Source organism: Carcharhinus amblyrhynchos, chromosome 19 (assembly GCF_965287045.1).
Source record: "Carcharhinus amblyrhynchos chromosome 19, sCarAmb.v2.hapA, whole genome shotgun sequence".
Lineage (NCBI taxonomy): Eukaryota > Metazoa > Chordata > Chondrichthyes > Carcharhiniformes > Carcharhinidae > Carcharhinus > Carcharhinus amblyrhynchos.
This window is the reverse complement of record NC_137342.1, coordinates 1,661,627-1,675,532: the sequence shown is the minus strand read 5'-3', so window position 1 is coordinate 1,675,532 and position 13,906 is coordinate 1,661,627. Positions and strand designations below refer to the sequence as shown.

Genomic DNA, 13,906 nt, shown 5'->3' with positions numbered 1-13,906 from the left:
AGGAGCACTTTCTGCAGATTTTGTTACTTATAAAGTTAGCCTGGCAGATCACTCAAACACACGCTGAATGAAAGAAACCAGTACGCTTTCCATGGATTTAAGTATTGAATGCCTTGCATTCCCTGTGAATATTGGATTCATAATTCTGGAACACTTGCCCATCACAAAATGTGATAACATTTCTAACAACTCACTCTGAACAGGGAGATGTTAACCCCCAGTCCCATTCGCACAGTGCTGTTTTCTGGACAATTTTACACCCATTACCTCTGTTGCCTTTTCTTTTATTCAGGTTTTGTTTTCCCCATTCTTTTCTTTATTCTTTCACTCTGCATTTGATCAGCTGCTGTTCAGCCATTCACACTTCATCAGGACAGAACCTTTCCTTCCAACATCCCGGGGTTCCCTCCCTAACACCACAGGGATTACCAGCAGTTCAAGAAGGCACCATGATCTTCTCAAGGGAATTCACAGGTTTTAAGTCGGTCCGCCTTGTTATCCAACGAGGGGCATACACACGATGGGTTGTACTGGGGCTGCTCTTGGTTGTTCGAGATTGGCCTAGTGCTTCACGTCGTTAGTGTGTGCCTAAACTGGACCAGATACTGGGCAAGACGACAGCTCAGTGACTATCTCTGATTGCTGTGCAGACACATGGATTTGGGCCAATGTCTGTGGGAGTTTGCGCATTCTCCCCGTGCTTGCGTGGGTTTTCTCCGGGTGCTCCGGTTTCCTCCCACACCCCAAAGATGTGCTATTAGGCTGATTGGAGGTAATAAACTGTCCCTAAATTAGTTTCCATTAATGTGGAATGCCATAAACAATAGATAAGGGTCATGGGTGGAGGAGAGACTGGTAATGTTAAAATGGCGACACGGGCCTGTTTCCCGGGCTGTTTTTGTTCTTTGTTCTTTTTGTTATTTTGAATGGAATAAGGATGGGCAATAAATGCTGGTCTAGCCAGCAACACCCATGTCCCATAAGTGAATATAAAATAAATTCTACAAAATCTTTTGTCATTTAATCTCTCCTGCCCTCCATCCTATCAGAGACTTCCCATTTTGTTCTTCCTCCCCTGCCCACATTCACTGAATCAAAGCCTGGAATATTTCTATATCTCCTCAGTCCGAGGAAAGATCATCAACCTGAATTGTTAACTCAGTTTCTCCCTCATCACACACTTCCTGACCAGCGGAGTATTTCCAGCACGGGGGAGTTGGTTTCTTTTCCCGACTGCTGCTATCTACACTGTTTTATCTTTAACTGACAAGATACAAACAGATCAAATTCCATTCCACCCCACATCCTATCTGATTCAGATAGAACATAGAACATGTTCTATGTTCTATGATTCAGATGGAGTACAATGTTAGCAAGTGTGAGGTTATCCACTTTGGCAGAAATAACAGTAGGAGGGATTACTATTTAAAGGGTGAAAAGCTGCAGCATGCTACGGTGCAGAGGGACCTGGGGGTCCTTGTGCATGAGTCACAAAAACCCAGTCTGCAGGTGCAGCAGGTGATCAAGAAGGTGAATGGAATGTTGGCCTTTATAGCGAGGGGGATAGAATATAAAAGCAGGGAGGTCTTGCTGCAACTGTACAGGGTACTGGTGAGGCCGCAGCTGGAGTATTGTGTGCAGTTTTGGTCGCCGCACTTGCGGAAGGATATATTGGCCTTGGAGGGAGTGCAGAGGAGGTTCACTAGGCTGATACCGGAGATGAGGGGGTTGGACTATGAAGAGAGACTAAATAGACTGGGTCTGTACTTGGAGTTTAGAAGGATGAGGGGGGATCTTATAGAGACGTATGAGATAATGAAAGGGATGGATAGGGTCGAGGTAGAGAGATTCTTCCCGCTCAGAAAAGACAGTAGGACTAGAGGGCACAGCCTCAAGATAAGGGGGGGAGCAGTTTAGATCAGAGTTGAGGAGGAACTTCTTCACTCAAAGGGTGGTGAATCTCTGGAATTCTCTGCCCGTTGAAGTGGTGGAGGCTACCTCGCTAAATATATTTAAGTCACGGGTAGATAGATTTCTGATAGACAGGGGAATTAAGGGTTATGGGGAGAAAGCGGGAAAGTGGAACTGATCCACTTCAGATCAGCCATGATCTTATTGAATGGCGGGGCAGGCTCGAGGGGCTAGATGGCCTACTCCTGCTCCTATTTCTTATGTTCTTATGATTCCCACCACTATCCCAACATCAATATTCCCACCCACTCACCCCCAACACCAACATTAACCCCTCTCCCTCACTGTCTGCTCTGTTCTTTGAGAAAATGATGAAATGGAGTTTTCTGGATGTTTTGTCTCAGGCTGATTCATCCTCACTCCTTCCTGACTTATTGTTCCCCTGGTCATACACTTCCTGGGCAATAAAACACCTGAACTTACCTCCTACGAGGCTCATCCACTGCTGTACAGACTTTCATTGATCTATTAAATAAAGTAACCCATTGAGTGAAACAGTTGCTTTTCACTCAGTGTCTGACCACAGCTCGCCCTGCAGATGAAGGACAGCTCATAAAGATTGTTCCAGAACTCTTCAGCAGAGTTTAATGGCGCTGCTGTAATCTGATTCTTTTGATCTGCTTTCACAGGTAGCCACTCACTCCAGTGTTTTATTTTTTGTCATTTCTAACCTGGCGTACATCGATCCCATGTACCAGTATTCCCTGGCATGGTTCCTCAATCTGTACATGAGATCTATTGAGAGAAGCAGTCCGAACAGTCTGCTTTCTGAAAGGATAAACAATCTGAATCAACACTTCACCTACAGGTAAGTCTACAAGTGGGATTATTCTCCCTGTGTGATCCGCTCAGTGTCAGTGTTGTGCTGTGTTTAAGCACAAGGAGAGTGTTGGTCAGTTGTCCAGCCAGGGTCCCCTTCCCACTTACGGTGGATTCACATTGTACCGACAGTCTGGGTGTGAATAAACATAAATTGGATAAAAATATGGATGATATTGGAATAGTGTAGGCTGGATGGGCTTTAGATTGGTTTCACAGGTTGGCACAACATTGAGGGCTGAAGGGCCTGTACTGCGCTGTAATGTTCAATGTTCTAATACTGGTGTTTACCACCTCCATCGTGGAATAACCACAAACAACCATAGCTTGGCTAATTGAAGGTTGGGGGAGTGACAAGGAGTGGGAATTTCTGGCTGTGTTCACCTCAAAACTGGCAAATCCCACCCAAGGTCACTAGACCTTTGCATGGTCTGGCCCACCACACCTCCCCCCCCATCAAATCCCACGCCCCCTTCCCCCCCCCGCACCCCCACTCCGATTCCCATGGCAACAATGGGAATATTCCACCCAAAGTGTTTGCCTCAAACCAGAGTCAATACTGACAGAAAGGCCTTGGGAGGTTCAGTTGTTTGGAACAGTGTGTTTATTGGTAGATAAAAAATAAGCTGGGGGAAGAGGAGGAGAATTCTTCTCAACATCAGCTTTGGATCTCATACAAAGAACAACACAGCCTGGGAACCAGGCCCTTCGGCCCAATGAGCCCACGCCGCCATCTCAATGTACCAGGTCAAACACAGCAAGGAAACCTCCTGCTGGTTACCCCGTACCGTCCTCCCCAGCTGATGAATCAGTATTCCTCCATGTTGAACAACACCTGGAGGAAGCCCTGAGGGTGGAAAGGGCACAGAGTGTACTCTGGATGGGGGATTTCAGTGTCCACCACTAAGAGTGACTCAGCAGCAGCACGACTGATCAAACTGGTCATGTCCTAAAGGACATCGCTGCGAGACCGGGATTATGACAGGTGCTGAGGGAAGAGGGAAAAACATACTTGACCTCATCCTTACCAATCTGCCAGTTGTAGATGCATCTGTCCGTGACAGTATTGGTAAGAGTGATCACCGCACAGTCCTTGTGGAGGTGAAGTCCCATTGAGAATAACCTCCATCGTGTTGTGTGGCACTATCACTGTGCTAAATTTGAACCGATTTAGCAACTCAAGACTGGGCATCCATGAGGCGCTCTGGGCCATCAACAGCCGCGGAACTGTACTCCAGCACAATGTGCAACCTCTACCCCGGCATATCCCCCACTCAGCCATTACCATCATCAAACCAGCAAAACTGGAAACTGTCAATACGAGATAGCACAAAATCTAAAGGTAAATTCAGAAGAATATCAAAGTGCTCCAATTGCCAGCTTCTTGGGGAATCTTGGAGTGGGAAAGAAATGCCAGCAATGCCCACAATCCGTGTTTTTAAATTGTAGTTGTTACTAAAAATCCAGGCTTACTCTTGATATCGCCAGTAAGAATTGACCGTCTCTCCTTTGCCAGTGTCTATCAGAACGTGTGCCAGTCTCTGTTTGAGCGAGACAAGATGCTCTTTTCATTCCTGCTGTGTGTTGGCATTCAGAAAAGCTCGAACCTTGTGGACGATGACGAGTGGCGCTTTCTCCTGACAGGAGGAGTGGCATTAGAGATCCCTTTTGTAAATCCTGCCCCCAGCTGGCTGAAGGAGAAGTCCTGGGGTGAAATTGTTCACCTCTCTGCTCTCCCTGCTTTCTCTGAGCTAAAGAATCACTTCTGTTCAAAGGTAAGTGTCAGAATGTGTAAATATACAGAGAATTTGTTGTCAAAGAATATATCAGAATTCTTACTGGGGTTGGAAGGGACTGTTCACACCAACTGTCCTCGATGGATGTGTGGAGATTGGAGCCCACTCTGCCCTCCCCACCAGCCTGTAACATGAGGATCAGTGCATGTCAACATTGAACAATTTGATATTGGCATGGTGAACCTTGAAAGTGCCAGAGAAACTCAATTCTTCCACCTTCGAGCAAGTGTTAGCTGTGACTCAACAGTAACACTCCATCTCTGAGTCAGGAGCTTGCAAGCGAATTCTCCTCCATATTCTGAGGACAATATCTGTCTCTCAACCCAATATCACTGAAGCAGGTTATTGGGTCATTGGTATATTATTGTTTATGGAACCTTGCCATGTGCAAGAAATGACCTTGGTGATCGGAAAGGATTCTGGGGGATTTTCCTCTAAAAGAGGTGCCTGGTTTGGTGGCACGGTAGCACAGTGGTTAGCACTGTTGCTTCACAGCTCCAGGGACCTGGGTTTGATTCCCGGCTCAGGTCACAGTCTGTGTGGAGTTTGCACATTCTCCCCATGCTTGCGTGGGTTTCCTCCCACAGTCCAAAGATGTGCTATTAGGCTGATTGGAAGTAATGAATTGTCCCTAAGTTAGTTTTCCTCAATGTGGATCGCCATAAAAACAATAGATAAGGGTCATGGGTGGAGGGAGGTACTGGTAGTATTAAAATGGCAGTGTGGGCACATTGGGCCGAAGGGCCTGTTTCCCGGGCTGTTTTTTGTTCTTTGTTCTTTATGATCTATGGTTTGAGACACACTTCAGATGTGCTTCACAGCAGCTCCTACTGCTCAGAGCCAGCATTGTTACAGGAAACTGTTTGCATACACAATCTCCATTCTGCACCTTAGAAATGTGTTTTTGCCAGTCTATGGTGCATACATACTGGCTTTAGTCTGAGTGCTAGGTTTATGGTCCATATGGTAGTGACGTATTCCATCTGGTAAAGAACATATCCTCCTCCCAACGCCCACACCCCACTATTTTGGAGAATTATTAGCTGGAGCAGGATCTGCATTAGTCTCCGTGTATCATCTCTCCCAGGTCTTTACTATCTGATAAAATGATTGATTAAAATGGAACAATAACAGATATTTTGGACAGAAAGTGAAACAAAATGCATGTGTGATTTTGGATAAGACATGCAAAATTGATAAAGAGATGGCTTCATTCTGCCTGTAATATAGCCATACAGTAACTTAAACCAGTGTCAAGAAAGGGCCTTCCAACAGCAGCATCCACTACCAGCCAACACTTGCAGAGAAGGGCACTAATCACTCAAAACCAGCTTTGCTGGACGATGTACGTAATTCCTATACTCAACACCAATTCCTGACTTTACTCAGAACTCTGTCATGGCCGGATTTGATCTGATTTGATTTATTATTGTCACATGTATTGGTATACAGTGAAAAGTATTGTTTCTTGTGCACTACACAGATAAAGCATACCGTTCAGAGAGAAGGAAAGGAGAGGGTGCAGAATGTAGTGTCACAGCAAGGGTGTAGAGAAAGATCAACTTAATGCGAGGTAGGTCCATTTAAAAGTCTGACAGCAGCAGGGAAGAAGCTGTTCTTGAGTCGGTCGGTACGTGACCTCAGACTTTTGTATCCTTTTCCCAATGGGAGAAGGTGGAAGAGAGAATGTCCGGGGTGCGTAAGTAGATTGTCATCGATTTCAGGAAGCATAAAGGAGAACATGCCCCTTTCTACACCAACAAAGATGAAGTAGAAAGGGTCGAGATCTTCAAGTTTTTAGGCATCCCAGATCACCAACAACCTGTCCTGAATCCCCCCATGCTGACACTATAGTTAAGAAAGTCCACCAGCGCCTCTCCTTTCTCAGCAGGCTAAGGAAATTTGCCATGTCATCTACAGTTCTCGCCAACTTTTACAGTTGCCCCATAGAAAGCATTCTTTCTGGTTGTATCACAGTTTGGTCTGGGCTCCTGCTCTGCCCAAAACTGCAAGGAACTACAAAAGATGGTGAATGTAGCCCAATCCATCACACAAACCTGTGCTCGGTGTGTGGAGCTGCAGACCCTACGGAACCAGGTTAAGGAGCTGCAATTGCAGCTCGAGGACCTTCGGCTCATTCGGGAGAGTGAGGAGGTTATAGATAGGAGCTACCAGCAGGTAGTCACACCAGGGCAACGGGATGAGGGCACTTGGGTAACTATTAGGAAGGGGAAACCACGGGTGATGGAGAGCACACCGGTGGATGTCCCCCTTCAAAATAAGTACTCCGGCTTGAGTACTACTGGGGGGGACAGCTCATCTGAGGGAGCAAGCGGTGGCCAGATCTCTGGAGCTGAGCCAGTGAGTCCAAAAATCAAAAAAGAGAGCAGAAAGGTAGTGCTAATAGGGGACTCCACAGTGAGGGGCACGGACAGGCGTTTTTGTGGACGTAGACGGGAGTTGCGGATGGTGGTTTGTCTCCCTGGAGCTGGGATTCGGGATGTCTCTGGGCGGGTCCCAGACATCCTGAAAGGGGAGGGTGAGGAACCAGAGGTTGTAGTACATATAGGTACTACTGACGTAGGCAAGAGGGAGGCACTCGTGAAAAGGGACTATAGGGAACTGGGTAGGCAGCTGAGGAAGAGAAGAGCGAAGGTAGTAATCTCAGGATTGCTGCCTGTGCCACGGGAGAATGAGGGAAGAAATGAAATGAGGTGGAGGCTGAATGCGTGGCTGAGGGACTGGTGTAGAGGGCAGGGATTTCGGTTCCTAGATCACTGGGACCTCTTTAGGGGTAGGTGGGACCTGTACAGTAAGGATGGGTGGCACTTAAATCCCAGGGGGACTAATATCTTGGCGGGAAGACTGGCTAAGGCTACCGGGGGGACTTTAAACTAGAAAGGATGGGGGGAGGGAATTGCGATGGGGAAACTGGGACGGAGGAGGTTAGCTCCCAGGTAGGGGAGGACCACAGGCAGTATGGGAGGGAGGTTAGACAGGCGGTGGAGAAGGGAAATGCCCAGACTGAGGGGCTGAAGTGTATCTATTTTAATGCAAGGAGTGTAGTGAATAAGGTAGATGAGCTTAGGGCGTGGATTGCTGCTTGGGAATGTGATGTGGTGGCCATTACGGAGACTTGGATGTCTCAGGGACAGGACTGGGTACTTCAGGTGCCAGGTTTCAGATGCTTCAGGAAGGACAGGGAGGGTGGCAGAAGAGGTGGTGGAGTGGCACTGTTGATCAGGGACAGTGTCATGGCTGCAGAGAAAGAGGATGCCGTGGAGGGACTATCTACAGAGTCTCTGTGGGTGGAAGTTACGAACAGCAAAGGGTCGAAAACTTTGCTGGGTGTATTCTATAGGCCACCCAATAGTGACAGGGAAGTTGAAGTGCAGGTTGAAGGGAAACAGGTTCTGGAGAGATGTATTAATAACAGAGTTGTCGTGATGAGAGACTTCAATTTCCCAAACATCGACTGGAATATCCCTAGGGTAAGGGGTTTGGATGGGGAGGAGTTTGTTAGGTGTGTTCAGGAAGGTTTCCTGACACAGTATGTGGATAAGCCTACGAGGGGAGAGGCTGTACTTGACCTGGTACTGGCGAATGAACCAGGGCAGGTGATGGATCTCTCGGTAGGAGAGCATCTTGGGAATGGTGACCATAATTCTATCTCCTTCTCAATTGCATTGGAACGAGATAGGATCAGGCAGGCTAGGAAGGTGTTTGTCTGGAGTAAGGGGAGATACGAAGAAGTCAGGAAGTTACTTGGACAAATAAACTGGAAGGAGGCGTTCTTAGGGAAAAGTACCGAAGGAAGGTGGCGGATATTCAAGGAATGTTTGTCTGGAGCTATGCATGACAACGTTCCGATGAGACAAGGGGGTTTTGGTAGGTCGCGGGAACCGTGGTGCACGAAGGCTGTGTTGAACCTAGTCAGGAGGAAAGGGAAGGTGTACAAAAGGTTCAGGGAACTAGGAGAGGTTAAGGAACTTGAGGAGTATAAGGACTGTAGAAAGGAGCTTAAAAGGGAAATTAGGAGAGCCAGAAGGGGTCATGAGAAGACCTTGGCGGGTAAGATTAAGGAGAATCCCAAGGCCTTCTATAAATATGTGAAAGGTAAAAGGATGAGAAGAGAAGGGATAGGACCTATAAAAGGTGAAGGGGGAAAGGTCTGTGTGGAACCAGAAGAAATGGCAGAGGTGCTCAATGAGTACTTTGCCTCAGTATTCACGGTGGAAGCTGATCTGGGAGATTTTGCTACAGATTTGCAGCAGATGGAAAAGATTGAGTTTGTGGATATTAAGGTGGAGGATGTGTTAGAACTTTTGAATTCTATCAAGATAGATAAGTCGCCGGGACCAGATGGGATATACCCCAGGATACTGTGGGAGGCGAGGGAAGTGATTGCAGAGCCCCTGGCGATGATCTTTGCGTTGTCAATGGAGACAGGAGAGGTTCCGGAAGATTGGAGGATTGCGGATGTAGTCCCTATTTTCAAGAAAGGGAACAGAGATAGCCCGGGAAATTACCGACCGGTGAGTCTGACCTCAGTGGTTGGTAAGCTGATGGAGAGGCTTCTGAGGGACAAGATCTACGAGCATTTGGAGAGGTTTGACCTGATCAGGAATAGTCAGCATGGATTTGTCAAGGGCAGGTCGTGCCTTACAAGCCTAGTTGAGTTCTTCAATAATGTGACTGAACACATTGACGAAGGAAGTGCCGTGGACGTGGTGTACATGGACTTCAGCAAGGCGTTTGATAAGGTCCCCCATGCAAGACTTCTTGAGAAGGTGAGAGGGCATGGGATCCAAGGGCCTTTGGCCTTGTGGATCCAGAACTGGCTTGCCTGCAGAAGGCAGAGAGTGGTTGTGGATGGGTCTTTTTCTGAATGGAGGTCAGTCACCAGTGGAGTGCCCCAGGGATCTGTTCTAGGGCCCTTGCTGTTTGTCATTTTCATAAATGACCTGGATGAGGAAGTGGAGGGATGGGTAAGTAAGTTCGCTGATGACACGAAGGTCGGTGGTGTTGTGGATGGTCTGGAAGGATGTCAAAAGTTGCAGCAGGACATAAATAGGATGCAGGACTGGGCGGAGAAGTGGCAGATGGACTTCAACGCGGATAAATGTGTAGTCGTCCATTTTGGCAGAACCAACGGGATGAACGAGTACACTATCAAGGGCAGGAGTCTTAGTAGTGTTGAAGAGCAGAAGGATCTTGGGGTCCGGGTCCACAGGACTCTTAAATCGGCCTCGCAGGTGGAAGAGGTGGTCAAGAAGGCGTATGGTGTACTGACCTTCATTAATCGAGGGATTGAGTTTAGGAGTCGGGAGGTAATGCTGCAACTTTATAAGACCCTTGTCAGGCCTCATTTGGAGTATTGTGCGCAGTTCTGGTCACCTCACTATAGGAAAGACGTAGAAGCTATTGAAAGGGTACAGAGGAGATTTACAAGGATGTTGCCTGGACTGGGAGGCATGCCTTATGAAGATAGGTTGAGGGAGCTGGGACTCTTTTCCCTGGAGAGACGAAGGTTGAGAGGCGACCTGATAGAGGTTTATAAAATGTTGAGAGGAATAGATAGGGTGGACTCTCGGAGGCTATTTCCCCGGGTTGAAATGGTCGCTACGAGAGGACACAGATTTAAGGTGCGGGGAGGAAAGTACAGAAGTGATGTTAGAGGTAAGTTTTTCACTCAGAGGGTGGTGAGTGAATGGAATCGGCTGCCGTCAGTGGTGGTGGAGGCGAACTCGCTGGGGTCTTTTAAAAGACTTCTGGATGAGTATATGGGGTTTTATGGGATTGGGGGTTATAGATAGGTGTTGATGTGATCGGCGCAACTCGTGGGCCAAAGGGCCTGTTTGTGCTGTAGTGTTCTATGTTCTAAACCAGCTTCCCATCCATTGACTCTGTCTACACTTCCCACTGCCTCGGAAAAGCAGCCGGGATAATTAAGGATCCCAAGAGAGGTAGTGCTTTGGAGATGTCCACAAAAAAAAATAAAGTACCACCCCATCAGTCCCCCCACCCCATCATTCTCCCCCCCACCCCATCATTCTCCCCCCCACCCCATCAGTCCCCCCACCCCAGAATTCTGACCCCCCCAACCCCATCATTCCCCCCACCCTAGCATTCCCCCCACCCCATCATTCCTCCCACCCCAGCATTCCCCCCCCACCCCGGCATTCTCCCCTCATCTCATCATTCCCCCACCCCATCATTCTTCCCCCACCCCACCATCACCCCCCACCCCATCACCCCTCTTTATCTTATCAATGTCTCTCTGTAAACTGTTTGTACTCCTCTCCCTACTTGCCTTTCCATCTATATTTGTGGCATCTACAAATTTGCCTACAGTATATTTGCTCCCTACCTCCAAGTCATCAATATATATTGTAAACAGTTGCAGTCCAAGCACTGATCCCTGTGGAACCCCCCTGGTCACCAACCTGAAAAAGAACCCCTTATCCCCACTCGATGTTTCCTGTCCGTTAGCCAATTCGCTATCTGTGCCAGTATACAACCTCCAACTCCATCTTATGACTGAGTCTTTTGTGAGGTACCTTGTCAGACACTTTCTGGAAGTCCAATAAAACACATCTACAGGTTCCCCTCTAATCCAGTCTGGTTGAAAGTTCTTCATAAAGCTCTAATAAATTCGTCAAACACAATTTCCTTTCATGAAGCCATGCTGACGCTGCTTGATTAGATTATTCAAATGCTTTTTACTCTTATGTGAGAAATAAAAGAATGACCAGGGTAAGGTTGGAGCCAGTCAAGGATAGTAGTGGGAACTTGTACATGGAGTCAGAAGAGATAGGTGAGGCACTGAATGAATACTTTTCGTCAGTGTTCACTAAGGAGAGGGGCCATGTTTTTGAGGATGAGAGTGTAATACAGGCTGATAGGCCAGACTGATAGAGAAGGGAAGATGTATTGGCAATTTTGAAAAACTTGAGGGTTGATAAGTCCCCTGGGCCAGATGGGATACATCCTAGGATTCTTTGGGAGGCAAGGGATGAGATTGCAGAGCCTTTGGCTTTGATCTTTGGGTCCTCACTGTCCATGGGGATAGTACCAGAGGATTGGAGAGTGGCGAATGTTATTCCTCTGTTCAAGAAAGGAAATAGGAATGACCCTGGTAATTATAGGCCAGTTAGTCTTACTTCGGTGGTCAGTGAGTTAATGGAAAAGGTTCTGAGGGATAGGATTTATGACCATTTGGAAAGATGCAGCTTAATCCGGGATAGTCAGCACGGACTCATGAAGGGTAAGTCTTACCTCACAAATTTGATTGAATTCTTTGCGGAGGTAACTAAGTGTGTAGACGAAGGTAGAGCAGTTAAGTCGTATACATGGATTTTAGTAAGGCGTTTGATAAGGTTCCCCATGGCAGGCGCATGAAGAAAGTAAGGAGGTGTGGGATAGAGGGAAATTTGGCCGATTGGATAAGTAACTGGCCGTCTCATAGAAAACGGAGAGTGGTGGTGGAGGGAAAATTTTCAGACTGGAGACCAGTTACCAGCGGTGTACCACCTGATAACACCGGTTATCGGTGTTACCACTGATTACACTGTTATCAGCCCTCTGCTTTTTGTGAAAAACCTGAGGGTCGACAAGTCCCCTGGGCCAGATGGGCTATATCCTAGGATTCTTTGGAAGGCAAGGAATGAGATTGCAGAGCCTTTGGTTTTGATCTTTGGGTCCTCACTGGAGTTTAACCCTGATAAGTGCGAGGTGATTCATTTTGGCAGTACAAACTTGAATGCGGATTACAGGGTTCTGAGGAATGTGGAGGAACAGAGAGATCTTGGGGTTCATATCCATAGATCTCTGAAGGTTGCCACTCAAGTGAATAGAGCCGTGAAGAAGGCTTATAGGGTTAGGGTTTATTAACAGGGGGTTTGAGTTTAAGAGCCGTGGGGTTATGCTGCAACTATACTGGACGTTGGTGAGACCACATTTGGAATATTGTGTTCAGTTCTGGTCACCTCACTATAAGAAGGATGTGGAAGCATTGGAGAGAGTGCAGAGGAGATTTACCGGGATGCTGCCTGGTTTGGAGGGTAGGTCTTATGAGGAAAGGCTGAGGGAGCTGGGGCTTTTCTCTTCAGAGTGGAGGAGGATGAGAGGCGACTGAATAGAGGTTTATAAGATGATGAAGGGAATAGATGGAGTGGACGTGCAGAGACTATTTCCTCGGGTGGATGTAGCTGTTACTAGGGGGCGTAACTATAAGGTTCATGGTGGGAGATATAGGAGGGATGTCCGAGGTAGATTCTTCACTCAGAGAGTGGTTGGGGTGTGGAATACACTGCCTGCTGTGATGGTGGAGTCGGACACTTTAGGAACTTTCAAGCGGTTATTGGATAGGCACATGGAGCACACCAGAATGATAGGGAGTGGGATAGCTTGATCTTGGTTTTGGACATAGCTCGGGACAACATTGAGAGCCGCAGGGCCTGTACTGTGCTGTACTGTTCCATGTTCTACTATTACTTCCTTAATCATAGAATCCACTGTGCAGAAGGAGGCCATTCGGCCCATAGAGCCTGCGCCGACCACAATCCCACCCAAGCCCTATCGCCATAGGCCTGTGCATTTACCCTGCTCATCCCCCTGACACTAACGGGCAATTTAGCATGGCTAATCCACCTAATCCACACTCCTTGGACTGTGGGAGGAAACCGGAGCACCCGGAGGAAACCCGCACAGGCATGAGAATATGCAAACTCCACACAGACAGTGACCCGAGCCGGGAATCAAACCCAGCACCCTGGAGCTGTGAGGCAGCAGTGCTAACCACTGTGCTACCGTGCTGCCCATTAGATAAAAGAGATCTTAAATGAATATTTCTCATCAGTATTTACTGTTGAGAAAGGCATGGATGTTAGGGAACTTGGGAAAATAAATAGTGATTTCTCCAGTGGAGCTAACACCTTGGGCCTTGTGTTTAACTAGTGCCTTTAACAAGTTGTTGTTGAAATGTCAGAGGAAAAATAAATACTTTCAGATCAATAAGGAAATGGGAGGTGGTGCCTGTCACACAAACACACACACACACACACACACAAACATGCATACACAGACACAAACACACACACAAACATGCATATACACACACAAACATACACACACACAGACACACACAGAAACACACACACAGAAACGCACATACACACACAAACACGAATACACACACACAGAAACACACACACAAATGCACATACAGACACAAACAGACACACACACACAGACACATATATACACACACAGTCACAGATACTCTTACACACACACACACACACACACACGGACAGACA

The 13,906-nt window shown here is 47.3% G+C and overlaps 1 protein-coding gene across 1 annotated transcript in view; it reads left to right on the top strand.

Annotated features, from left to right (window-relative positions):
* Nucleotides 1-13,906, top strand: part of LOC145355578 (dynein axonemal heavy chain 3-like) — a 507,454-nt gene that overhangs the window by 459,170 nt on the left and 34,378 nt on the right. The window contains 2 exon segments of the mRNA XM_080207828.1: nucleotides 2,601-2,779; nucleotides 4,307-4,565. Of these exon segments, the coding sequence (XP_080063954.1) occupies nucleotides 2,601-2,779; nucleotides 4,307-4,565 (438 nt within the window).